Source organism: Ovis aries, chromosome 6, assembly GCF_016772045.2.
Source record: "Ovis aries strain OAR_USU_Benz2616 breed Rambouillet chromosome 6, ARS-UI_Ramb_v3.0, whole genome shotgun sequence".
Taxonomy (NCBI): domain Eukaryota; kingdom Metazoa; phylum Chordata; class Mammalia; order Artiodactyla; family Bovidae; genus Ovis; species Ovis aries.
Window position 1 is genome coordinate 100,145,301 of NC_056059.1, and position 26,798 is coordinate 100,172,098.

A 26,798-nucleotide genomic window follows, 5' to 3' on the forward strand; every position below is an offset into this window, starting at 1 on the left:
TCCTTGTGCTATAGAGTAGGCCCTTGTTGTTTATCTGTTTTACATATAGTAAACTATATCTGCTAATCCCCAAATCCTAATTTATCCTTTCCCCACCCGTTTTCCCTTTTGGTAATTGTAAATTTGTTTTCTATGCTTCTGAGTGTCAGTTAAGTCGCTCAGTCGTGTCTGACTCTTTGCGACCCTATGGACTGCAGCACGCCAGGCCTCCCTGTCCACCACTAACTCCCGGAGCTTACTCAAATTTATGTCCATCGAGTCAGTGATGCCATCCAACCGTCTCATCCTCGGTCATCCCCTTCTCTTCCTGCCTTCAGTCTTTGCCAACATCAGGGTCTTTTCCAGTGAGTCAGTTCTTCACACCAGGTGGCTAAAGTTGGAGCTTCAGCTTCAGCATCAGTCCCTCCAATGAATATTCAGCACTGATTTCCTTTAGGATTGACTGGTTGGATCTCCTTGCAGTCCAGGGGACTCTCACGAGGCTGCTCCAGGACCACAGTTCAAAAGCATCAATTCTTCAGTGCTCAGCTTCTTTACTGTCCAACTTTCACATCTGTACGTGACCACTGGAAAAACCATAGCTTTGACTATATGGACTTTTGTTGGCAAAGTAATGTCTGCTTTTTGTTATGCTGTCTAGGTTTGTCATTGCTTTTCTTCCAAGGAGCAAGCATCTTTTCGTTTCACGGCTGCAGTCACCATCTGCAGTGATTTTGGAGCCCAGGAAAATAAAATCTGTCACTGTTTCCATTGTTTCCCCATCTATTTGCCATGAAGTAATGGGACTGGATGCCATGATCTTAATTTTCTGAATGTTCAGTTTTAAGCCAACTTTTTCCCTCTCCTCTTTCACTTTCGTCAAGAAGCTCTTCAGTTTCTCTTCACTTTCTGACGTAAGGGTGGTGTTATCTGCATATCTGAGGTTATTGATATTTCTGCCAGCAATCTTGATTCCAGCTTGTGCTTCATCCAGCCTAGCGTTTCTCATAATGTACTCTGCATATAAGTTAAATAAGCAAAGTGACAGTATATAGCCTTGACAGATTCCTTTCCCAATTTGGAACCAGTCTGTTTTTCCATGTCCAGTTCTAACTGTTGCTTCTTGACCTGCATACACATTTCTCAGGAGGCAGGTCTGGTGGTCTGATATTCCCATCTCTTTAAGAATTTTCCACAGTTTATTGTGATCCACACAGTCAAAAGCTTTAGAGTAGTCTATGAAGTAGAAGTAGATGTTTTTCTGGAATTCTCTTGCTTTTTCGATGATCCAGAGGATGTTGGCAATTTGATCTCTGGTTCCTCTACCTTTTCTAAATCCAGCTTGAACATCTGAAAGTTCTTGGTTCATGTACTGTTGAAGCCTGGCTTGGAGAATTTAGAGCATTACTTTGCTAGTGTGTGAGATGAGTGCAATTGTGCAGTAGTTTGAACGTTCTTTGGCATTCCCTTTCTTTGGGATTGGAATAAAAACTGACTTTTCCAGTCTCTGTGTTTCTATAAAATGCAACTTTGTAGTAAGCTAAGAGCTGCTGGGTTAAGTGATGAAACTTCTGATATAAATTATGCATGGTATTCTATCCCAGTATATCTGTTATCACTTCACATGTATCTTAAATATGGTCCTATTAAAGGATCATAAGCACCCACTTTGTGTTTCTCTCGTTTTTTAAATTCCTGGTGCCTAATGCAGGGTCTGGGATTTAGGTTCCTAACACACACATTTCCTGGATGAGGGATCGAGAGGCTGAGAAACATGCACATCTAGACATAGTGCTTTTTAGAGATAATTTTTTTTTTTTTTAGCGTCTGGATTTTGGTGGCTGGGTCTTGAGGCCTCATTGGTTGATTCTTGAAGTGATTAGCAACATTTATGAGCTTAGTCCAGCAAATAAAGTTAGACTTTAAAACAGGAGTGAGGAAATAGAAAGTATGTTCTGTTGAGATAGTTGCGCCTTTCTTTCAAATTATGCTGTGAAAAATGTCTGGAATTCTTCTAGTTAGACAACATTCCAAGAGGCCTGTCCAAATTTTAGTTCTGCAGTGGTCAGATGAGTTTTATAGGTCTTAACGGATATAAAAAGCAGAGACAAAACAAGCTTTTTCATTGATGTTGAATTTTATTAAAATAAAAAGTACCTACATCCAGGTCTGACCTACTCACCAAGGCCGAGCAGGTTAAATGACTCATTTAACATCATCCCAGATGACTCACTGACTAGGACCCAGAAGCCATTCCGACACTTTAGATAGTTTTGTTGTAAAATGAATTTGTCTCATAGTAAAACGAGTATCAGTGACAACATTTTCTCTAGAGTCTGGATATATTTTTAAAAGATCTCGGTGATTTGGATTTGAGGCTCTTTAGAAACAAGAGCAACCATGTGATTACATGTCTGGTAATGACAGGTGAATAAGCTTAAGATGTTGGACCCATAATATCACCTTAAGATCTCTTTAGCCAACTAGTGAGAAGCATATTAAAGGCATATTATGTTTAGTCAGGTTTTTTCCCTTGTATTTGTGCATGGCTAACTATTTTGACTTCTTTTTTAAAACCCTTAAGGAGAGGTTATGAGTTGAATATAATACTTTGAATTCAGGAAAAATCACTGGACAGTATAATATTGAAAATCAAAGTGAAAGTGAAGTCGCTCAGTCCTGTCCGACTCTTTGCGACCCCATGGACTGTAGCCTATCAGGCTCCTCCTCCATCCATGGGATTTTCCAGGCAAGAGTGCTGGAGTGGATTGCCATTTCCTTCTCCAGGGGATCTTCCCGACCCAGGAATCGAACCGGGCTCTCCTGCACTGCAGGCAGACGCTTTACCGTCTGAGCCACCAGGGAAGCTATAAGAACAGTATAAGATTAAATTATGGCTAAAATTAATACATGATTAAGAATTGTTTTCAAACATCCTGTATATCTTTCATCTCAGAAGATGTAGATGAAATCTTTGAAAGATGTCACAAATCACTGTTCATAAAGGATTGTATCTCCAGAACCACGTCTAGTTTATATTTGTGTGTGTGTGTGTATAGAAAAGAAAAGAAAGCTAGAGCTAAGTCGTGTCTGACTCTTGCGACCCTATGGGTTGTAGCCTGCCTGGCTCCTGCCATTTCCTTCTCCAGGGAATCTTCCCAAGCCAGGAGTCGAACCCAGGTCTCCAGCATTGCAGGCAGATTCTTTACCAACTGAGCTATGAGGGAAGCCATAGCTTGTTTATTTTTGGCTGTGCTGGATCTTCAGTGCTGCGTGGGCTGTCTCTAATTTCCATGAGCAGGGGCCACTCTCCAGTTGTGGCGCGTGGGCGTCTCATTGTGGTGGCTTCTCTTGTTGCATAGTATTGGCTCTAGGGCACAGGCTCAGAAGCTGTGTCTCATGGCCTCAGTTGCTCCGTGATGGCGGTGAGATCTCCCTGGACCAGGGATCAAACCTGTGTCTTCTGCATTGGCAGGTGGATTCTTTACCACGAGTTACCAGGGAAGCCTTCCCACGTAACAGTTTTTTAATTAAACATGATTATAAAACTATTTACGTATCAGTCTTGTTTTATACCTTAAACTCACTATGCAGATTAAAGGAAAACTTTTTCCGTATATTGCCAATGTAATGGTTGATTTGTATGAATTTCTACACTACTTATTTAAAATTCTCTGAAACGCCTCAGTTGTATTCTAGTGTCTGAATATGGCAACATATACATAAAGCAGTGTGCTTCTGAATTGTTGAATACGATGTTTGGAACGTTTCAAAGTTTTGGTTAGTTAGCGAAGTGTAATGAAAAATACAGCCATGTACAAAAGTAATTGATGAGTCGGTAACCTCCAGTGTATAATCCTGGGTCTGTCTGTGTTTTTTGAGTTAAGGACTACATGTGTTTACTGAATCAGTTAACCAACAATAAGAAATTTAAAAACTTTATTATTTCTTTCTATTTTCTGTCTCTGCAATTAAAGTATGAGCTCCTTGAGTGGAATGACTATCTTATCCATGTTTTGTATTTTGTGTCTGCATCTTAAGTGCTCAATAAATATTTTTCAATTGTCTACTTTTTCTGAAATTCCTTCTATCACATCTTTTGGACTTTTCAGTGTCTTTTTTCTTCTTCAATTCACTTGACTCCTTAGACATCTCATTCTTTTTTATGCTTTCTGAATATACCTCTCTTAAGTCTGTTGGGGAACTTGGTGTCTCCCTAACCTCCTGGCAACTCCTTGATACTGGGCCACAAGATATGTCCATCTTTGCACTGACACCACCAGGCCCAGTGCTGTGTATATAACTGGTAATCAATAAGTGTAACTGAAAATAGTTACATATCAAGACTGTATGTTTAGGAAACTTTTTCAGTGAACATTTTACTTTAACAGATCCTGTGATTTTAATTGGAAATATAACTGTAAAAATCTTCTTTGTTAATTGGGGAAAAAGTAAAACTATGGATCCAAATATGCAAAGTTATCCTTTCCAAAGATTTGTTAAAATATAGCACGTATGTGTTCCATTTAAACAGAAAATGGCTGTGAATGAAGAAGTAAATGCATGTGTCTTTTTTTTGGATTCTTTTTCTTTGACAATAATAGTTAACCTTAGATATGCTAGGAAAACAGCTTACATCCTCCTCCCCCAGATTCCAAGAATGGTATTATTTTAATATATCCACGAGTCAGATAGTTATATCCTTTATTAGAGCACCCTAAAATTCTGTGTGTTACTGGTGCATTTAACCGTAAAATTGAATCAGGTAAAACTGAGTTGCCAAGACTATCCTGGATAAAATGATCATCAGGAAAGTATTGAAGGAATCTGCTGGTGATTTTGTTTGAGGAAATGCTTAAGGGTGAATATAATTTCAAGAACAAGAAAACCATACATGCTGGAGTAGTATTTGTGAGGAGATAATTCATAATTAATGATGTTGAGAATTTCCCAAGGCTGAGCTGGGAGAGCCAGAAAGGTCTTATTTGCCAGAAGGGGAGGTTCTGGAGACTTTCAGCTCAGCCTTGCTTCTCAGTTGCCTTTACCTCATTAGCTCTGAAAGTGAAAGTCGCTCAGTCATGTCTGACTCTTTGCAACCCCATGGACTATACAGTCCATGGAATTCTCTAGGCCAGAATACTGGAGTGGGTAGCCTTTCCCTTCTCCAGGGGATCTTCCCAACCTAGGGATTGAACCAGGTCTCACACATTGCTGGCGGATTCTTTACCAGCTGAGCCACAAGGGAAAGCCCCCATTAGCCTCTGAACCAAGTCCAATCTACGTTTGCCTGTAACCATGGACCAAAGGCATAAAGCAGCATAGAAATTTCATTATTTCTTAAGCCACAAAAGAAATCTCCCTGCTGTTGAAGAAAAATTTAAAAGCAGTGATTTTAAAAGAAAGTCTTTTGCTTCCGTTGGTTTTAATGCCATGAATTCCGTGTTTAGTGCCTCCCCCTCCCCCGCTTCCGTTCTTTCTCTCAAGAAAGAGACATGTGTCTCAGTTTGCCGCTGCTCAGAAATGTTTCCATATTTCTTTTGCAGTTGAACCAGTCAGATTCTACAGGTGGCAAATAGGAAGTGAGATAGGATCTGGGAGCCAGTATGCATTCTCTTCCCTTAGTATCACCCTTTACACTGACATTTCAAATCGGTCATCAAAAAATAGGTGCAGGCAGCTGCTGTTTGATTCCGTGCGCTGGTCAGAGCAGCATCAACCTTGCTTACTCTAGTGGGTAGAGCTCCCTTGGTAAGTACATCTTAGGTATGCAAAGTATAGTGTTTATTTCACATGGGATAGATTAGTTGACCAGTTGTTTTCTCTCACAGAACTCATTTTCTAAAGATATTGCCAAATAGAATGCATGCATGGCTATTTAGTTGAAATTAAACTTGGTTCATGCATTTCTAACATCTACTTTTGTAAAAAAAAAATTATCTTCAGAACTTTACTGATGTAGTGGGCAAAAAAGTATATCATAGTGCCTCCTCAGTATTTAACATAGAATTATTAGATTTCTGCTTCATTAGTGGGCTTCCCAGGTGGCTCAGTGGTAAAGAATCTGCCTGCCAATGCCAGTGACGCAGGCTCGATCCCTGGGTCTGGAAGATCCCCTGGAGAAGGAAATGGCAACCCACTCCAGTATTCTTGCCTGGAGAATACCATGGACAGAGGCGCCTGGTGGGCTACAGTTGATGGGATCGTGAAAGAGTCAGATACAGTTTAGCAACTAAACAACAACAAAAGTTCATTAGGTAGAATTTTTATTTAGTAAAATTTTACTGTAATTAATTTATAGACAAAAACACACATGCTGTTTGTGCATCTTGAAATTGTTAAGAGTATTTTGTTTTACTGTAATCATTATAATATGCTTCTGAGAATTTTTGAATCATTCTTAACCTGAATCTTGAGGATAATGGTTTATGGAACCACATGACTCTTAAGGGTCAATAGAATCTAAGGGTTTAACTCCTTCTTAGCTCCATGATCCACAGTAAATTAATAAAGTCCTTTGTGTATTTTTCTTCATCTGTAAAGTGGAGATAATAATAGGTAACTGCATCATAGGAATGTTGGAAGGATTAAATGAGTTAATACTTATAAAAGGCTTAGACAAGTACATGGAACATCATAAGTGTTCAAAGATGTTAGCTGCTATAATTATAATTAATTTTTATGTAGAGATTTAAACATTCTACATATGTATACTTGACAGAATGATACAGTGAATACATTTTAGTGAACTGAAATTCAGGGTCCAATTTTCTGTGTCTGCACATTAGCAAGGGACTGACTCAATTAATGTAGGAGATGTTTATTGAATTTATGGCATGGACTATATCAGGCATTTTGGAGAATACAGGATCATTTCCCTCAAGAAACTTCTATTTAAAATGCTTGATGTAAGAGTCCTGTCCAGGAGACCAGGGTTTGATCCTTGGGCCAGAAAGATCCCCTGGAGAAGGAAGTGGTAACCTATGACAGTATTCTTGCCTGGGAAATCCCATGGACAGAGTATTCTTGCCTGGGAAATCCCGGCTACAGTCCATGGGGTTGCAAAGAGTTGGACAAGATTTAGTGACTCAACAATAATGTAAGAGTAGGAGGGATGGTGTATGAGTGAGTAGCTAGTGTATAGCTAGATGTGGTATAGAAATTTGGCTTATGTGAACTCATCGAATCTTAAAATTTGTAACAGATTACACAACAAGCACGTGTTTTTGTTCTTGAACAGGTTTCTGCATGTTTGTGCTGAGCTTGGTGAAGAAACATTACCGTCTGCAGTTTTATATGGTGTGTATTAACCATTATTTTGTAGTTACTATATGTAATAAAACCTTCACCTTTATTATTATTATTTTTTCTGTAGTGAGAAAATAGGATCTAATCTGCCAATTGCCTAAATGTCAGGGGTATTTGAATTTTGGATGACTAATATTTATAAATGTTTGAAGTTGAAAATTTTTTCGAGGACTCAAAATTTTTAACTGTTTCCAAAGTTTCCTAAAAATTTTTCCTTTGAGTATTTTCAAAGGCTGTAAAATTAAAGTCAAGTATCTGGATTCCCTAAATATGCAGAAATTTGAGGTGTTTGATAGTCTCCTGAACAGTTAATAAGTCCCAGAAACATCTATCATATATTTGTATGGAAAGGACCTATGTTTACTTGTGCTTAGTCTAGGCATAAGGGGAACAGAGCTTACATTTTCTGGATAGCTATGGTTAGTTATACAGTTGCATGATTTGTTTTGGCCAGAAGTATTTCCTTCAGTGTATTCTTGAACAGTGTTCAGTGTCTTATGAAATGAATCACTGTATATGATGACCTCTTATTTTCTTAAAAGGTAGCTAATGATGAGAGTGTAAAATGACAAATGTAGTATCTATAAATTCACGTATTTGCTAGGTTTGTTGTGAATTTGGGGTATAATTCCTATTCTTCATGCCTTGCTTTTCCCCATTAAGACATCTTGCTGAGCACCATTGCTGGAAAATTATAGTATTTCTTACATTTCTAATTTCTGGGTATCTTGAGAAAAAAAGAAACAGTAAAGTTCTCAGTGAAAATTTAGAAACCATCATGACAAATTAGAAATAATAGAATCTGCTATGAAAATATAAAGGGTACCTATTGGGAAAAATCATTTATGCATATTGAAGCAACTGAGACAGAATTGGGTCACTTAAGCAGATGAAAACAAAAGATAACAACCAACATAATACACAGTTTGCTGAAATGAAAGATAGGTTTATTATGAATACAAAATCCTAAGAATTCTGAAAAGTCCTTTTATAACTTTGAGTGAAAGTTATGAGAGACCTCCCTGGTGGCCCAGTGGCTAAGCCTTCACAATGCCAATGCAGGGGTTGCAGGTTTGATCCTTGGTTGGGGAACTAAGATCCTGCATGGTGTGCAGCAAAAAAAGAAAAAAGAAAAAAAATTATGAGGCTAATACATAGAAATATTAGCCCTTTTTCTTCACATTCTACTCATATTAATGATGCTAAAAGTAGCTAAAGTGGCTGTCTCTCAGGATAGATGGAATTGATGAAACAGAGGCCTTTGGACAATTTAAAATGGAGTACTGTCATTGAACAGAGCTCAGCTTTCAAGTATGAAAAGATTGGATTTAAGGGCAATTGATCCCTGCTGGATTGAATCATTTGAAGCTATAGACAACTCTTGATGGGAAAAAACCATAGTGAACTCAGGGAAAAATCGCTTTCAGCATTTCTAGTAACTAGAGAATGCATTCAGAGTAAGATTTTAGTTCTCATCTAAATCCATAGCAATACTGCACACTTGTTATGACCACTTTAATCTCATGATTCAAGGTGATGGTTTATTTTTTAACAGATGTGTAGCTCATTGTTACCAACATTCTATTTTTGTATAAATTAAGGTTACTTTGTTGAATATTTTTCATGGTTCTCAGGTTTCAGGAGGCACCAAAATGAAGGTAATTTACTAATGGCATTTATTTTGTATGACCTTATCTTATGAAATTTGACCAGTAGTTGTGCTAGAAATTTGCATTTCAGAATTGCTGTTGCTTCGTGGCCTGCCCTGATCTCTTGTGCTCATTATTGTTGTGTTGTTGGGCTATTAACAGTTCGCATGGACTCATGTCACCTTACTGATAACAGTTACTCAGTCACATCTTGTCATCCAAAATCTGTTTGAAGGCATGATATGGTAAGGGGACAGTATATGCTGCTTTATATTTATATATATTTATAGCACTTTTAAAGCTCTCTTACCCTGGACAGTGTCTTATGGGGATTTCTACTAAAATGTCCTATTTATTGTCACTCTATTCCATTAAAGTAAGTTCCCCTTAACTGTTTGACTGGATTCCCTGGTGGCTCAGGCCGTAAAGAGTCTGCCTGCAATGCAGGAGACCCGGGTTCGATCCCTGAGGGACATGACTGAGTGACTTCACTTCTAACTATTTGACAACTGAAGACAAATGCTTTGTTATCAACTGGAAAACTTCTTTTTTCAGGTTTCCAGTAAAATGCAGAAAACCCTCATAAAAGCTCCAAATAATTAAATACATTTTCAGGTGTTACTACACTTTAACATGACTCTTCTCTAAAAACAGAGTCGAGTTTAAAGAGTGTACTGTTTATGTGGAATGTAGAAAGAAGGGGAAAGTTTGCTTTTAAGCAGACAGTGAGATGGCAGTGCATTTTCTTTGGATGAAAGGTGGGTTAGTTCTCCTCTGCCTTTGTATAGGTGTAGAGTGTCCAGGTTTCAAGTATGTGGAATTAGTTGCTAGTAACCTACTTGGAGTGGGTTGCAGATTGAGAAGGCATTTTTATTAGTTAAAAAGTAGCTTAAGTTAAAACAATTATTATTAATTAAAAATAAGAGTGGAGAAAAGATTTTAAGAAATCTGACCATATTTTTTCCACATTCTTTTAAAACACAGTAACTAAAAACTTTTATAATTGGTAAGTTTAGTCAAGATAAATTTGTTCCCTTGGCAGGTTGGTGTTTTTTAATGTATGTGTGTGTGAAAAATTGGAATCATTTTAAGACTGCCTTCCATATACAAACTTTTCATTGATGGGAGGCAATCACTGAAATTAGTAGGTTCTGTACAGTTAGTAGGGTTTAATGCCCCTGTAGGCTAGGACAGAATTAAAACTGATAATTGGACAAGAGCTTGGTGTAAGTTTATCAGATGATACTTTGACTGACTCATTTCTATTTTGAAAGGCTGCTTTTAAAAAATTCATTATACTTCTGTAACTTGTTTTTTATTGACTGAAAAAAAAAAAAAGATGCATGATGTGAGAATTGTGAGTTAAGTTTTATTTGGAGCCAAATGAGGACTATATAGCCCAGAGACAGTTTCTCAGAAAACTCTGAGAAGGTTTTGCAGATAGCTAGCTGCGAGGAACTGCTCTAAGGAGGTCAGAGGGGAGGTCAGTATACACAAGAGTTTAGTGAAGGGGACGCACGCCATCAGGCACGCGTTTTGGCGGAAGGTTGCTGCTAGTCACGAGGAGCAGCTGTCTCTGCTAGTGATTTTAGTGCTTTTCTAGATACGAGGGTGAGTCTGACATAAGCAATTGGCCTCATAAAATCTCCTAAAAAAATGTCTAACTCTCTGAGGGCCTGTTCTGCCAGTTTTACCTGGAGCACAGAGTGCCTCATTCCTGACCTTTGCCCTGACCTCCTTTCAGGATGTGTTAAAGGTCAGCAGAGGTCAGCAATGGCAGTGACTAGTGACCTAATCCTTGGAGAGCCAGGTGGCGAGTGACAGTTTCTAGTTGGCATTCCTCATAAAATGGAAATTTGAAAGTCCATAGCTATAGAAATTGATTGTTAACTGTCAAATTGATTATTTAATATTTTCCCTAGCAATATTCTTCTAGTTTGTTTATAGATTTTGCTCTGCCTAACTGCTAAATGGGCAGATTTGGTTGATATTTATTGTGTCTATTCATCTTTCAGCATGTGTTATGTTCTGGACTAGGCTGCAGTGTCATCCAAAGGGTTATTGCATTGGTTCATTGAGTCAAAACCTGTGTAAATATTTGCCATTTAATCTTACAGACTTCTTTCTGCTGACTTTTTTTTTTTTTTTTTAAGGTTCCTTGTTCCAATTTCAAGTGTTATTTGCAATGACATAGCTGCTTACATTTTTGGGTTTTTTTTTGGAAGAACTCCTTTAATTAAGGTAATGGAAAAACACCACAAGCAAGCCCTTACCATAACCTAGATGATTAGCTACTGGAAAAAATTCCCAACAGTTAGGTGCTGTTACATGTTGCTGATTTCTCAGGCGCTTTGACTTTCCTTGGCTACCCTCAGCAGCCACAGTGTTGAGGGCAGAAGTCTGTATTTCCCGATGATTCCACCTGGGCTTTTCGTAAGCTGCTCTCTTGACTCCTCTGTCATTGATTCTCTTCCGTGAAGGCTCCTGTCATTTTCCTCTGGCTTCTTTCCCTTGGCTGTCACGTGTTGTTTTATTCTGCTCCCCAATGTCCCTCTAAACAGGCCTGTCCTTGACTCTGCTTTCCTCTCAAGCCATCTCATTTGTCTCCTCCTTTACTGAGTTGGTTAAAGGTGTATAATGTACCAGCATCACATACTCATGTCCGTTTGCAAGACTTTTATACTCAAATTCATTAAAAAAAAATTGAGGTTCTACAATAAAAAACATCGATGAATAATGCAAGTGATAAGGAAAAGTGAAGCTCAGAGTCCAGAAAATACGCGTGAGGAGACCATGTTGTTTTGTGTTAGATTTGGTTCTGTTTGGCTTCCCAGGTGGCACCAGTGGTAAAGAACCCACCAGCCAATGCAGGAGACTTGAGAGACGAGGGTTTGATCCCTGGGTTGGGAAGATCCCCTGGAGGAGGGCTCGGCAACCCGCTCCAGCATTCTTGCCTGGAGAATCCAATGGACAGAGGAGCTTGGCAGCCTACAGTTTGTGGGGTCACAAAGAGTTGGACATGACTGAAGTGACTTAGCACAGTACAATAGTCAATGGAGGCAAAGAAGGAAGTGAAGTAATTTTTAAGTTCCCATCTGGGGTTAAAAAAAAAAAAAGAAATCAATTTCTCATATAAAGACAGACCATTTTATAGAACTGGTTGCTTCAAAAAATAAAAACTTTTCATGTTGGGGCCTTATAAAGGAATTACTTGGTTTATATATTGGGCCAGGTCTTTTATGACATTCCCACAAATGCATTAAGTGGCTATTTTGATGTTATGACATGAAGGCATTTTTGGAGGAACTGAGACAATTATTCGGATAGAAAACTTGTTTGTTCAGAGTGATGTGAGGATAGTTTATCATTCCCAGAATAGTGTATGGACTGCTTGTCCTTCAAAAACACCTTCTTTAAATTCTTCCCCACATAGGAGTCTGGTACATAGCATCAAGCTGAGCTGTAGGGACACTGGCCGGCAAAGTACATATTCTTAAAGTTTCTAAAGTTGCTCCAGCACAAGAGTGAGTGGTGAAGTAGTCAAGCCTTCTATACCAACTAAGAGCTTGTTGACTCAAGAGCTCTCAGAGGCTGTAGAAGACTTACTGTCTGATTTTAAGCATCAATTTTTAGTGAATTACCAGGCTGAATTAGTTGTATAATGCAGCCAGGTGTAATTAAGCAAGTTAACCCTGAAATCAATATGATAGGGTCAATTTAATTTGATAAGCTCTCTTTAATCAGCAGGCACTTTTGAATTTGAGTCAGCTGCTGTTTCATGACAACGATACTGAATTATCCTAAGAGGTAGTGTATACCAGTCGCTTACCTATGATGGAATTGTTGTCAGACTGGGCAAGAAAGGCTTTGTGCTTTGTAAACTTCGGGCTGAGACTTCATGTACTTTAGCATATTACCCATTTCTATGCCAGAATCTTCCCTCTGCTATTTGTTTGGCTTCCGTCCTCACTGATCCACTGAAAGGATTCTTACAGAGTCCGCCGGCGTGCTTTCCTGATGATAGAACCCTGTACCAAGTCCTTATTTTCCAGAGCATCTCAGCAGTTAGCACTGTCTATTCCTAAATCTTTTTCTCCTGCCCCTGCTTCACCAAGTTCAAGACTTTCCTCCACATTCCTCTCCCTGAATGCTCCAAGGACTAATAAACAATAATTGCAACGTGAAACAAATTGCAAAGATACACAAAATACCACAGTATCCTTAGAAGCACAATATATTTCTTCATAGAGAATGACATATTCTGACCAAAGGAAGGAGGATTCGGGCCCACTTGTGGGGCTAATCTGCACCTGGGCTATGGAGTATTTGGCCATTTCAGAAAGAGGTCTGCTGTAAGCCTGGTGTTTGGGACTATGTGACGGTCTGGGGCTCTGCGGTGTCCATGTGTTGTTGTATGCATCCTACTTTTGATCAGTAGTCAATCAACACAGACCATGTATACTTAGAAGGAATAGATCTCAGCCTTATTTCAAGAACTACATTATTCTGGGAGTTTATATAAGCATGAACATTATGGGACAGTTGTTTCAGGATAGAGTTTATAGTCCTTTGAGTGATGAAAACAAATTGAGGCAATTTATAGAAACAGATATTCACAGTATGTCAGATGTATGAGGGCCTAATATGTGTTAGACTCTGCTAGAGAGATTCACACAAATAGAACACAATCATGGACTGAAGGAAAAAGCATTGCAAAGTCTTTTCAGTATGAGAAAAAGGAGAGGTGCACAGGGTATTATGAGAGTTCACTGAACATATGTATCTGTGTTTTGTGAGTGCAGTAACTCTTTTAAATTTTATTTAATATAAAAAATAAATATCTTTTTCAGTTGTCTCCTAAGAAGACCTGGGAAGGATTCATTGGTGGTTTCTTTTCCACAGTTATCTTTGGATTCATTGTGAGTTTTACTCGGATTTTTATTTTATATTTTGAGAATTGGTAGCAAGTTTATTAATCTATTCTAAACCTTAAGACATTAAACCATAAAATGCTAATAATGTAGTAACTGAAGCCCACTCAACAGAATCCGCAGTCATACCTTGGAGATACTGTGGCTTCAGTTCCAGCCCACCACGGTAAAGCAAGTAGTGAGGTTAAAGTGAGTCACACGAATGTTTTGGTTTCCCAGTGTCTATAAAAGTTACGTTTACATTTTACTGTTAGTCCTTTAAGTGTGGAATGGCATTATATCTTAAAGAACAATGTACATACCTTAATTTTAAAATACTTTGTAGCCCCCCCCCGCCCCACCCCCAGCAAAAAGGAAAAAAACCCTGCTAACTAACCATCATCTGAGCCTTCAGAAGTCATCGTCTTTTTGCTGGTGGAGAACCTTGCTCTGATGTTGATGCTGCTGAGTGATCAGGATGGTGGTTGTTAAAGGTTGAGGTGGCTCTGGTAATCTCTTAAAATACGACAACAATGAAGTACACCATGTTGATTGTCTCTTCTTTCATGAATGACTTCTCTGTAGCATGCAATGCTGATAGCATTTTGCCCTCAGCATAACTTCTTTCAGAATTGGAGTCAGTCTTCTCAAATCCTGCTGTTGCTTTATCAAACAAGTTTATGTCATAGTCTATAGCGTTTGTTGTCATTTCAACAGTCTTCACAGCATCTTCACCAGGAATAGAGCTCATCTCAAGAAACCACTTTGTTTACTCATTCATCACAAGTGATTCCTCATCCATGGAAGTTGTATAAGGAGATTGCAGCAATTCAACCCTTATTCAGGCTCCACTTCTAATTGCAATTCTTTTCCTATTTTACCACATTTGTGGTTACTTCCTCCACTAAAGTCTTGGTGCTGGAAAAATGGTGCCATTAGGCTTGCTTGAGGCAGGGTTGCCATAAACCTTCAATTTGTTAAAAACACAAAACTTGGGAAGCACAGTAAAGCGAGTGCAGTAGAGCGAGGCATGCCCGTATTCTCTAGCCCAGCAGCTCCCATCCTGGCCTGTGTCAGGATCACCTGGGGAGCTTCTCTAACATTCATGTCCCAGCCCTCTGCCAGCTCCGTTAACTCCCGCAGCTGATTCTCATACACAGGTAGGCTTGAGACCCTTTGTTGTATTCTGGTAGTTTCTAATAGCTGTGCAGCCTTTGGGGGACCCAGATCCTGGGAAAGGTGGTGGCTCTAAGTAAAAGCAGACACTGCAAATGATGTTGAAGACTTCTGCCTCCTTCACACTTGCCAGCTGCTTGACTTAATGGGCATTTGTGGCTGTGAGCCCAGTTTACAGAAAAAGTATGTTAAAAATAATTGATGTTCACTTTTAGCTGTGAATACGGATCTTGTTAATGTTTTTAAAAATAGTGTATAATTATGGAATTTAGGTTTTTTATTCAAAGGTGTCTTGTGAGAATCAAGAAAAGGTACAGAAAAATGGCTGGATATAAGATAAATATACCAAAAAATTACTGTCAGGAAGTTTAATTTTTAAGTCATGTCCCTTAACAGTTCTAGAATATATTCTGTAGCCAAATACAAGGTACTTACTAACAACATGGGGCTTTGAGAGGGAGCAAATGCACAAATAAATGGAAATGAGCCAGGCTGGATGGGAGAACCATCATAATTCCTTTGTTTATCAGTTTAGTTCATTCTCAGTGAAAATTCCAATAGAATTTTAAAAATTATTCCAGTGTTTATTTGGTAGAATGTTGATAATAATTGATAAATAGGATAATGGAAAGGGACCTGGTCCTATCCCATGTTTATACAGTATGAAGCAAGGATAACTGGACTATTATTAAGTTACATACTACTACAAGAATCTGGTATCATTAAAGACAATTTAGAAATTCTACAAGAATAGCCATATCACTGGATAGGACCAAGGATAGGACCAAAGAAAATAAAGAGCTATCCTATAAGAATGTAATACATGACAAAATAATGAGGGTAATTATATATTTAAATATATATTAATATAAATTAATATAAATTAATATATATATTTAATAAGTAATTTTGAGGAAGCTGGTTATTTGGAAGCAAAACCACTATATATCCATTCCCAGTATTGTATTTGCACTTCTGTTAACCATTCTGGAGCAGTATAATGGTGTGAGTGTCTGTAAGAGAAAGGAAATGAACTAGCACTTTAAATTTATAATAAGATATTTTGCTTTTATATATCTTCTGTGGCTGAGAACAGACAGCTTTAAAAATTGCAGTGATGCGTCCAGAGAAAGAATAATTTAGTAACCATTTTCTGGGGTTTTCACCTGTGCTGTTTTCTTAGCAATTTTGAATTACTGGTTATTTTTTATTGATGAAATTAATATAACCTTTATGTAAGAAACTTCAGCCCTGTACTGTCCCATATCTTTATAATTCTTAGCTTCTGTTGACATTAAGTATGTTCTTAAAAAAAAGTACAGCCTTGCTATAATGCTTGTCTATATGCTTGTCTAAATGCTCGTCTAAATGCTCAAATCAATTTTTTATCTTTTTCCCCTTCCCCCTTATTGTCATACTGAGATTATAATAACACTGATTTTCAAAAATTTTTGGTTTCCTGATGGCTTTTCAAAGTCTTTTATTATGTCGCTTATGATCATTTAACTTTAAATATACACAGCAGAATGAGAATGCAAGGAAAACTTGGCATTCTGTTTCTGGCCTTTCTGACTCATGATATATATATCCATTAAAATTTTAGTATATGCATATTTCTGTTTCATTGAATGTTTTATGAACGCTTGCTTTGTCATTTAGGCTGCTTACCTGTTATCCAAATACCAGTACTTTGTCTGCCCAGTGGAATACCGAAGTGATGTAAACTCCTTCGTTACAGAGTGTGAACCCTCAGAACTTTTTCAGCTTCAGAGTTACTCACTTCCTCCCTTTCTGAAGGCAGTGTTGAGACGGGTAAGATGAACGTGGGAGGGATCCTCCCTCCCGAAGGTTAAGCTTCCTTTAAAAGTAAAATTAAGATTTTCACAAGAAATCAATTTCTACAGATTTGTTAGCTATAGAATACAAAAGCGGTTTCACTGACTGCTTGGCATCAATCGTATATCCTATTCCCTTGGGGTTTCCCCTTCTTGAACATAAAATGAATATTGCTATCACAAACTAATTATCTGTTAGAAACTTACTTGGCTAATGGTTTGAATACTGGTAGTAATTTATTTTGTGTTTGTCTTAGAAACATTTTTCAGCATCTTTTAGATTTCTACAAAGCAGTGATGAGTTATAATGAGTTTTATGTGTAACTGGTATAAATTGACTCAGTTTAAAACATTTTTTTGTGGTGCCTCATGGCTTGCTAGATCTTAACTCCCTGACCAGGAATTGAACCCAGACCCCAGTAGGGAAAACACTAAGTCCTAACCACTGGACCACCTGTTTCAGGGATTCCTTGAAGCATTTAATTGTTAAGTGAAGTTAATTTTTGAGAAAAAAAGGTTAACCAACAAATTATTTCTCTAGCTAGATACACTGATTCTAAGAATTTTTTCAATGTTCAAGCCATCTGTTATCTGCTAGAGAGTGCTTTGATTCTGTCAGTCTTTGATTGGGATGAGCCCATTGCTTAGAGAACAAATCCAAAGATTGGAGTTCTTAGTGATCTTTTGTAAATCACACCCATGATGCACTTTCTCAAATGTGTAATTTCAGTTTATTTAAAGTGGAATAAGAACTAAGAATTTACGAAATTTGACTGTAGAATTCTTCTCGACTTTTATGATTTCCTCTCCACATCTTTTATAATTGTCTTCCTGATGCTCATTTTGGCAGTCTTTTTAAGCATTTTACTTTCAGGTGTTTCCACAGCATTTAACTTAATTTTAAAAGAAGGATCAACTTTCCCCTCATTTTGTCATATAAAACTAAAGTTAAATAAAATGCACAATCAAAATATATATTATATGATTACAGAAACAACTGTAAAAAACAGTTTCAGAGATTAATTGATTTTTGGTAATCCTGCAACCCAAGTGACGTATAAATCTCTAGACAGATTAGAAAGCAGCCTGTTAGATTTTAGTACACCAGGTACTTTCAGTGTGCTCACAGAGGGAATGGGCCGTGTAGGCTGAATAAACAAAGGATAGTATGAGCTTAAAACATTTATTTTTTTCCTGTGATCTTGATAATTTGTGAAATTAATAAAACTACGGCATATGCTCTTGACTTACTGTTTATATCACGGTTCTTAGTTTAGGTGGCATGCTCAAATACATTTCTCACACAGTTAGCTCTAACCCCTCTCCTTTTTTTTTTTTAACCTCTTTAGGAATCAGTGAGCATGTACCCTTTCCAGATACACAGCATTGCTCTTTCCACATTTGCATCTTTGATTGGTCCATTCGGAGGCTTCTTTGCCAGCGGATTCAAAAGAGCTTTCAAAATCAAGGTGTGTGTTTAGATTCTTTGTTAGAGTGTTATAGAATATAATTAGAGAATGTGAGAGGGTTGGAATTTGGTTCTCTTTTGGCCTACACATTAAGCCCCTGGGCAAAAACGTTTCCACCCTCTGTGTGTCAGCCTCACAGAGCTCCTTCTTTCTTGTTAGGTTTTGGTCGTGCCATGCCAATGCATCTTAAAGTTTCACGTCACCCTCTCTTCTTGAAATGGCACGTGTCACTTAATGTTGGGACAGACACAGAATCTTGGTCCTTCAGGTGTTCATCCATGAATCTGGCCATGAATTGTGTTGAGTGTAGTGTCTGGTCACCGTCTCATATGAAGGGACGTGCAAGAGAATCCTGGAATCTGTGTCTGGATTCTCCAGATCAAGGGGCAGCAGACTCTTTCCGTAAAGGCCAAGCCATATGTTAATAGTAGTGCTGTTCCAAACTACTCAGCTCTGAATTCTTCCATGGTAGTGGACAGAATGTCAATGAATGGGTGTGGCTGTGTTTTAATAAAACTTTACTTATAGAAAACAGGCAGCAGACTGGATTTGGTCTGTGGGACATAGCCTGCTGGTCCCTGTTCCAGATACTTAAAATCAGCCCTGTGTTTTAAGTTAGAATCTCATAAAGTGAAATAATGGCCTCTTATCTCAGCTTTCCTCACATGACTTCACTGACTGTTGTGCCGTTGGGAGTTAGAGTGGCTTCTGAAGGTGGGGCAGTCAGGGCAGGCTTCTCTGAGGAGGTGATGTTTGAGCAGGGATCTGGGGAAAGGATGACGAGTCCTGCAGAGAAATTGAAGGAAGGGAGTTCCAGTGAAAGCACTGGAGCAGAGGAGCCCTCACAGAGGGAAAATGAAGAAGAAGAGCATGGCCACGGTAGAGAGTAGATCAGGCTACAGAGTGGATGGGGCCAGATCCCAGGGAAATAAGTACCTGAACTCAGAGCACTTGCAATGGGGGACATCCTACCTTAGGTGCGTATAATATACAGAAATGTGCAAGATGTTTTCTGCACTGATGCTCACCACCTACTTGGGGAGATTATTTATATCCACAGAGGACCACAGCAGTAGCTATGCAAGACAAGAGGCCTGAAAAGTCTGCAAACAGTAGAGCAGGGTTGAGTCACCATGGCTCTCCTGTGCTTGGGTCAGCAGGGGAGAGATGGAAGGAAATGTGTTGGCAAAAATTAACCCAAGAATTTTTCGATCATTTTTTCAAAGAGAGAAATGTTATGTTTAGAATGGTATTTTCATTTATTTATTCATTGGATTGCCACTCCAGTATTCTTGCCTGGAAAATCCCATGAACAGAGGAGCCTAGCAGGCTGTGTCCATGGGGTTGCAGAGAATTGTACATGACTGAAATGACTTAGCACGCATGCATAATTGCTTTACAATGTTATATTAGTGTCTGCTGTGCAACAATGTGAATCTACTCTATGTATACATATTTTCCCTCCCTCTTGAGCTTCCATCCAGCCACCCCCACCCCCACAATCCTACTCCTTAAGGTCATCACAGAGGATAAACTGAGTTCCCTGTGGTATATACAGCAGCTTCCCACTAGCTATTTTATTTGCTTTAATGGTCTCCAATCCAAGGTTTCTTGTTGAATGATGAGATTTCTTTCTATGTCTGAAATGAAGGTATAATTGCTGTTACATTTTAGAGGTTTTTCAGGTTGCCTGAGTAAATGAGAAGAGCACTTGGTCGTTTCCGTTTCCTGGACACTGACACGTTTCCATTTCCTGGATAGATCTGTTCAAGGTCAACTTGGCAGAGGCTGATTAACCAGTCCCTCCATTTGGCCATTTCATGGACTAACATGTCCCAAATGAATTAGCTGTTTTGACTTTCTTTTTTACCCCAACACTTAAAAAAAAAAGAAGGAATATTCATCACAGTAGTAAAATGTTTATTTCCGCATAAGAACTATTAGAATAAACATGAGCTAGAACCAGGTGTCCATCTGTCAACAACACTAAAATAGCACCCTCCCAGTGGTTGCTGATGAAACAGAAGAGCAGGATATACGATTAGTATTAGCTGATAGCGTTTTTTGTTTAGAAAAAATTTTATTAACTGAAAAAAGTTAGTACTAGATTGAATGAATATTTAAATAATGTTATTTGAAAGCTTTGGCTTGGGACTTCCGTGGCCACCCAATGGTTAAGACCCCCCTGCTTCCACTGCAGCAGGTGTGGGTTGGATCCCTAAAAAGGAAGCAACAACACAGAAAGCTGTGGGTCAGTTCAGTAATCATTCTAGCATGATTCTAACATATTCCAAAGATACGGTTTAAATCTGTTGGATATGTTCTAATAAGTTTGTGTTTGTGTGTGCTTAGACGCTGAGTAGAGTCTGACTCTTTGCGACCTCATGCCTGCCAGGTTCCTTTGTCTGTGGGGATTCTCCAAGGACGAGTACTTGCAGTGGGTTGCCATGCTCTCCTCCAGGAGATCTTCCCAACTCAAGGATCAAACCAAAGTCTCCCGCATTATGGGTGGATTCTTTACCGTCTGAGCCACAAGGGAAGCCCTTATATTTAATAGGAAAATCCAGTACTAAAGTATTTTCTTTGAAGTCCATGATGTCGAGGAGACATTTACAGATAGAAATTTTATAGCAGGTGATTTTTGAGAATTTACTAATATGTTTGTTGTTGTTGTTGTTGTTTTCTGAAGGATTTTGCAAACACCATTCCTGGACATGGCGGGATAATGGACAGATTTGATTGTCAGTATTTGATGGCAACTTTCGTGCATGTGTACATCACAAGTTTCATAAGGTACTTTTAGATTTTTAAAAAATGTTTTATTAGATGATTTCTTTGAGTGCTCATTTCCATAGGCATTAATTTGAATTAGCTACTTTTTTGTCATTGGTATTCCATAATAGTGAAAGGAATGGTGGCCCCTGGAACCGTGTCACACTGTTGCCTTGGGCTATATGATTAAAGTGTAATTATTTTTCTTAGATTTGAACAGCTTAAAAAACAGTATATGTCATAGTCTAATAGGACTGAGATAACCTTCAGTCAGCGTAGATGCATGGTACTGGGTTTGGAACAGGAGGAGATTTCATTTCTCAACTGTGGACACTGTGGTGGTAGTCAACACTGAGGGTTAAAAAGGACGGACATCCAGCCCACTAGTTACTGCTGGAGTATCTGTTATGCGTTGGGGCATGTTCTCGGCACGGATATAGCAGAGGACAAAACAAACCAGTCCCGTCTTCAACTTATTTTCTCCTGGGGGAGTTGGAGGGAGGAGGGGCAGGAGTGGACAACAAATAGAGCTTGTGTGGTGGTTGTGAGAGCCATGGAGGAAAATGAAGCAGCCTAAGGGGTTTATGGATGTGCACGTGTGTTGAGGGTGGGAGTGGAGAGGTGAAGCAGAGTGACTGGAGAGTGTTGCTATTTTATATGGGTGCTTTATTCTCATCGTTAAACTTTAATGTTTTGGATCTGCCCTAAAACGCCAGTCTGGGATGTGAAGGCTAACCACATCAACCACATGATAACTTTTTAAAATCATGGTCTCTACTGGTGTCTGAGCCTAGGAAACCTGTAGGTTTGAATATTCCTAAACCTAGGAAACCTGTTATTTGGAGGAAAACTCATATTTATAGCCCCTAAATATGCATTTTAAATCTATACCCATAGTAGTGTGAGCATTTTTGTATTAACCTTTATTTTCCTTGAGCAGTTTTGTTAGGAGTTTATTTCATTAATCTTTTCAAAGAGTCAGATTCTGATTTGAACTTTCGCTGTTGTGTGTTTGTTTTCCATTTCATGATATCGACTCTCACCTTTCCTTCATCTTTAAAAAAAAATTTTATTGGTGTACAGTTGCTTTACAGTGTTGTTAGTTTCAGGTATACAGCAAAGTGAATCAGTTATACATTTATTCATACGCTTTCAGATTCATTCCCTGTATAGTTTATTATAGAATATTGAGTAGAGTGCCCTGTGTTATAGAGTAGGTCCCAGTTAGTTATCTATTTTATATATAGTAGTGTGTGCATGTTAATCCCAAACTCCTAATTTATCCCCTGCCTCCAGCATTTCCCTTTTGGTAAACAAAAGTTTGTTTTCAAAATCTGTGAGTGTTTCTGTTTTGTAAATAAGTTCATTTGTATCATTTTTTAAAATTAGATTTCCCGTATGAGTAATACCATGGTATTTGACTGACTTCATGTAGTGTGATACTCTCTAGCCATCTGTGTTGTTGCAAATGGCATTATTTTCTCCTGTTTTATGACTAATATTCCATTGTATATCTGCACCATTCCTCTTTTGATGGACATTTGTAAATAGTGCTGCAGTGAACATTGGGGGTGCATGTATCTTTCTGAATTACGGTTTTCTCTGGATATATACCCAGGAGTAGGATTGCTGGATCATATGGTAGCTCTATTTTTAGTTTTTTAAAGACTCTCCATCCTATTCTCCATGGTGGTTGTACCAATTTACATTCCCACCAACACTCTCTCCAGTATTTATTGTTTGTAGATTTTTTGGTGATGGGCTTTCTGACAGGTGTGGTGTGATACCTTATTGTAGTTTTGATTTGCATTTCTCAGATAATTAGTGATGTTAAGCATCTTTTCATATGCTTTTTGGCCATCTTTGTGTCTTCTTTGAAGAAAGAACTATTTAGATCTTCTGCCTGTTTTTTGATTGGGTTGTTTCTCTTTTTTTTTGGACATAGAGCTGCATGAGCTGTTTGTTTATTCTGGAGATTAGTCCCTTGTCAGTCGCTTTGTTTGCAAATGTTTTCTCCCGTTCTGTGGTTGTCTTTTTGTTTTGTTTGTGGTTTACTTTGCTGTGCAAAAGCTTTTAAGCATAATTAGGTCCCATTTGCTTATTTTTGTTTCTATTTTCAATAGTCTAGGAGGGGGATCCAAAAAGATCTTGCTGCAGTTTATGTCAGAGACTGTTCTGCCTCTGTTTTCCTGTAAGAGTTGTATGGTGTCTAGCCTTACATTTAGGTCTTTGATCCATTTGAGTTTATTTGTGTGTGTGTGTGTTAGGGAATGTTCTAATTTCATTCTTTACATGTAGTTGTCCAGTTTTCCCAGCACCACTTATTGAAGAGACTGTCTTTGCTCCATTGTATATTCTTGCCTCCTTTGTGATAGATTAGGTGCTCATAGGTGCATGGGTTTATTTCTGGGTTTTCTATCGGTTCCATTTCTGTTTTTCTGTTTTTTATCTTCCTTAAGTTTCAATTTTCTGTTCCTTTTCCAGCTTCTTGAGATAAAGCTTAGGTTACTGATTTTCAGCTTTCTTGTCTAATATGTTCATCTAACACTATATATTTCTTATTAACTACTGCTTTTTGAGTGCTCTTTTTTTAATACTCTTTAAGTACTGTCATCCCACATTTGTATTTTCATTATTCAGCTACAAATATTTTTTGATCTCCAGTATTATCTCTTCTTTGACATGGGATTATTTACAAGTTCATTGATTCACTTTCAAAGAAATGGAGACTTTCTCATTCTCCTTTATTGATTTTTGCTTTAATTCTGTGAAACATACTGTTATTTCAGTATTTAATATTTATTGAGACCTGCTTTGTGCTCAAGCCTATGGTCTACTCAGATGTACATTCCATGTGTACATGAGACAAGTGCTGTAAGTCCACTGGGGGGAGTTTAGCTAAATCTTCTGTACTGATTTTTTGGTTTGGTTTTCCATCTGCTTGCTCTGTCAGTTATGAAGAGAGCTTTGTCAGAATCTTCCAGTTTTTGCTTTATAGATATTGAAGTTGTGTTAGTTGTATACACAGTGTATACACTGTTGAATCACTCCTAATGTCATATAATATTCATCTTTATATACTACCTGTTTAAAGCTTATTTTGTTGAATATAAGTATAGCTACATCAGCCTACTTTTGATTAATGTTTGCATAGTATTTCTTTGTCTATCCTTTTATTTCTTGTGTGCCTTTTCCCTTATATTTAAAGTGTGGTTTTCGTCTCACAAGCCGGATTTTGTTTGTTTTTATAACCCAGTTGACAGTCTTTGTCTTTTTAATTGAAGTATTTAATCTATTTGCATATGACTTATTCACTGATCTATTTGAGTATTAGTGATTAGTGGTTAAATCCTTAGAACTCTTTCTTTTCTGAGGATGGTAGCTTTTAGAGCGTTAACTCATACTTTTTTTGCTTTTTGATCTGCTGTTCTCTCAGTAGGAAAAAGTCATGCTGAGCCTTGTTGTCCTCCATTTGAAAGTAAATATTTAGATGATTAGAAATACAGTGCTAGAGCCAACGTGCAACTAGCTGGGAGCACCTGAGGACAATTTTGCATTTAGCTGAACTTGCTAGAATAGCCTTCCCTTTCTCTGTGGGGCCCTACTCTGGGTTTATGTTATTAAGTTGCTGAGCCTTTTGAAGAAATATAAGACAAGCTGTGTCTTGACGTGAGTAGACTATGGTTGTGGAAGACTTAGGGTTTCAGGGTTTTGGGAAATGATTTGAGCCACTTGCACAAAGGTGTGACCTATGAGACAGCTAATTCATGCTATTGTGCAGTTTTTTGAATCAAAGATTTTCTCTGTGATATCACCCTATGGCAAACATTTCTTTGTTGCTGGGTTTTCTACTTCTTATAATTCCATCTGAACTGAAGTTGTTTAGTCACTAAGTCATGTCCGACTCTTTTGGGACTCCATGGACTGTAGCCCACCAGGCTCCTTGGTCCATGCGATTCTCCAGGCAAGAGTACTAGAGTGGGTTGCCATTTCCTTCTGCAGGGGATCTTCCCGACCCAAGGAGGGAACCTGAGTCTCCTGCACTGGTAGGTGGGTCCTTTACCACTGAGCCACCAGAGAATCCCTTGAACTGAAGAGCCCTTATCATAAGTCATAAATTTATTTACCCACGTAAATGTCTTTCTCAGAATTCTGTGCCATTCTCTATCTATTACTTGTGTCTTGCTTCTTTTTCCCATTGGATTTCCTGAAAAGTAAACCTACTCTGCTTTTCCTGTTGAAGTGAATTTTAGGAATTGCAAAGAATAGTACATATGCATTACGGTCTGAATGAGGTGCATTCTGAATTTGACAAAATAGCACTTTAGCAGAAAGTGATCTGTAGCTTACAAATGGATTGAGTGCTAGTCCAAAAGGTAGGAAATGCTACTTCCCTGCCTGTCACAGTGTCTCATAGCAGAGTGTGAAGTCCTGGTTGGGACCTTTTCTGACTCAGAGTGCACCAGGGGAGGGTGCAGAGAGAAGGGCCGGTGTAGGGATGCTGGAGAAGCCTAGGGAGAGGCCCCTGCCTGGTACCTGGTGGAGAGCAGTCACAGCCCAGTAGATACTTAACGCTGCCTGGGCTTATTTCCTGCCCAGTGGGAGTGGGACTGCTGGGTAAGGTGGATAAGGCAGGCAGGGTTCTCCAGCTCCCTGTCCTCCTTTCAGCTAAAGCAAGGTGGGTGCGAATGTGCGTGTTCAGTTGTGTCCGACTCTTTATGACCCCATGGACAGTAGCCTGCCAAGCTCCTCTGTCCATGAAATTTTCCAGGTAAGAAGACTCCAGTGGGTTGCCATTTCCTACTCCAGGGCACCTTTGCAACCCAGTGATCGAACTGGAGTCTCTAGCATCTCCTGCATTGGCAGGCAGATTCTTTACCACTGGCACCACAGCTGGAGCAGAGCCCCTTTTATTTCATTTCTGTTGTTGGGGTTTACCCAAGACCTTCTTTGAACAAAGGCTGTTGTTCCCACTGCAGATCCCAGGTGGCAGCTTCAGTGCAGGCTCAGCACTTTGTGTATTCTTTCAAAACACCTTCCTTGTCTGACGTTTCTTTGAAGCAAAAATATTTATGTTTTCATGTTCTCTTCTAGTTTATCTTCATCTACCAGGAACTGTGCTCCTTTTCTTACAGAATGGTTCCTGTGTCTTGTCCAACCTCAGGTTTTGTTACCAACCTTCACCTCTCACTCAGGTTGCCCTTTTGAGAAGTTTTGTGGAATGCGTGGATCTGCACTCCATCAGTGCCTCGTGTTGACCCTGTCTTCTGTGTTTGTGTGTTTCTCTCACATCTGCACTCCACGCCTCTCAGTGGAGAGTTCTAGGTTTTTTTGCCCCACCCCCCGTGACACTAACATTAAAATGAGCTCTTTGAGTAAGAGCTGTTTCAGTTAAGAGTGGTCCTTTGCACTTAAATGCATGACTTATTTTATCTTTTAAAAATACTTCTCTGTGGTGTTGGGTCTTTGTCGCTGTGGGCGGGCTTTCTCTAGTTGTGGTGTGTGGCTTCTGATTGCGGTGTCTTGTTGCGGAGCACAGGCTCTAGCGTGCACAGGCTCAGTAGCTGTGGTGCACAGCTTTCACCTGCTCCTTGCCATGTGCAATCTTCCCAGACCAGGGGTCGAACCCATGTCCCCTGTATTGGCAGGTGGATCTCTATCCATTGTACCACCAAAAGGGAAAGTGTTGGTCACTCAGTTGTG

General features: G+C 38.8%; 1 protein-coding gene across 1 annotated transcript in view; it reads left to right on the top strand.

The window, feature by feature from the left end:
- The window catches only part of CDS1 (CDP-diacylglycerol synthase 1), a 77,031-nt gene that overhangs the window by 47,156 nt on the left and 3,077 nt on the right, over positions 1 to 26,798 (top strand). Inside the window, exons 6-12 of the mRNA XM_027971151.3 lie at positions 7,217 to 7,275; positions 9,096 to 9,178; positions 11,087 to 11,174; positions 13,784 to 13,852; positions 16,679 to 16,831; positions 18,204 to 18,323; positions 21,013 to 21,116. Coding sequence (XP_027826952.1) covers positions 7,217 to 7,275; positions 9,096 to 9,178; positions 11,087 to 11,174; positions 13,784 to 13,852; positions 16,679 to 16,831; positions 18,204 to 18,323; positions 21,013 to 21,116 — 676 coding nt within the window. The remainder of the gene's footprint in view (positions 1 to 7,216; positions 7,276 to 9,095; positions 9,179 to 11,086; positions 11,175 to 13,783; positions 13,853 to 16,678; positions 16,832 to 18,203; positions 18,324 to 21,012; positions 21,117 to 26,798) is intronic.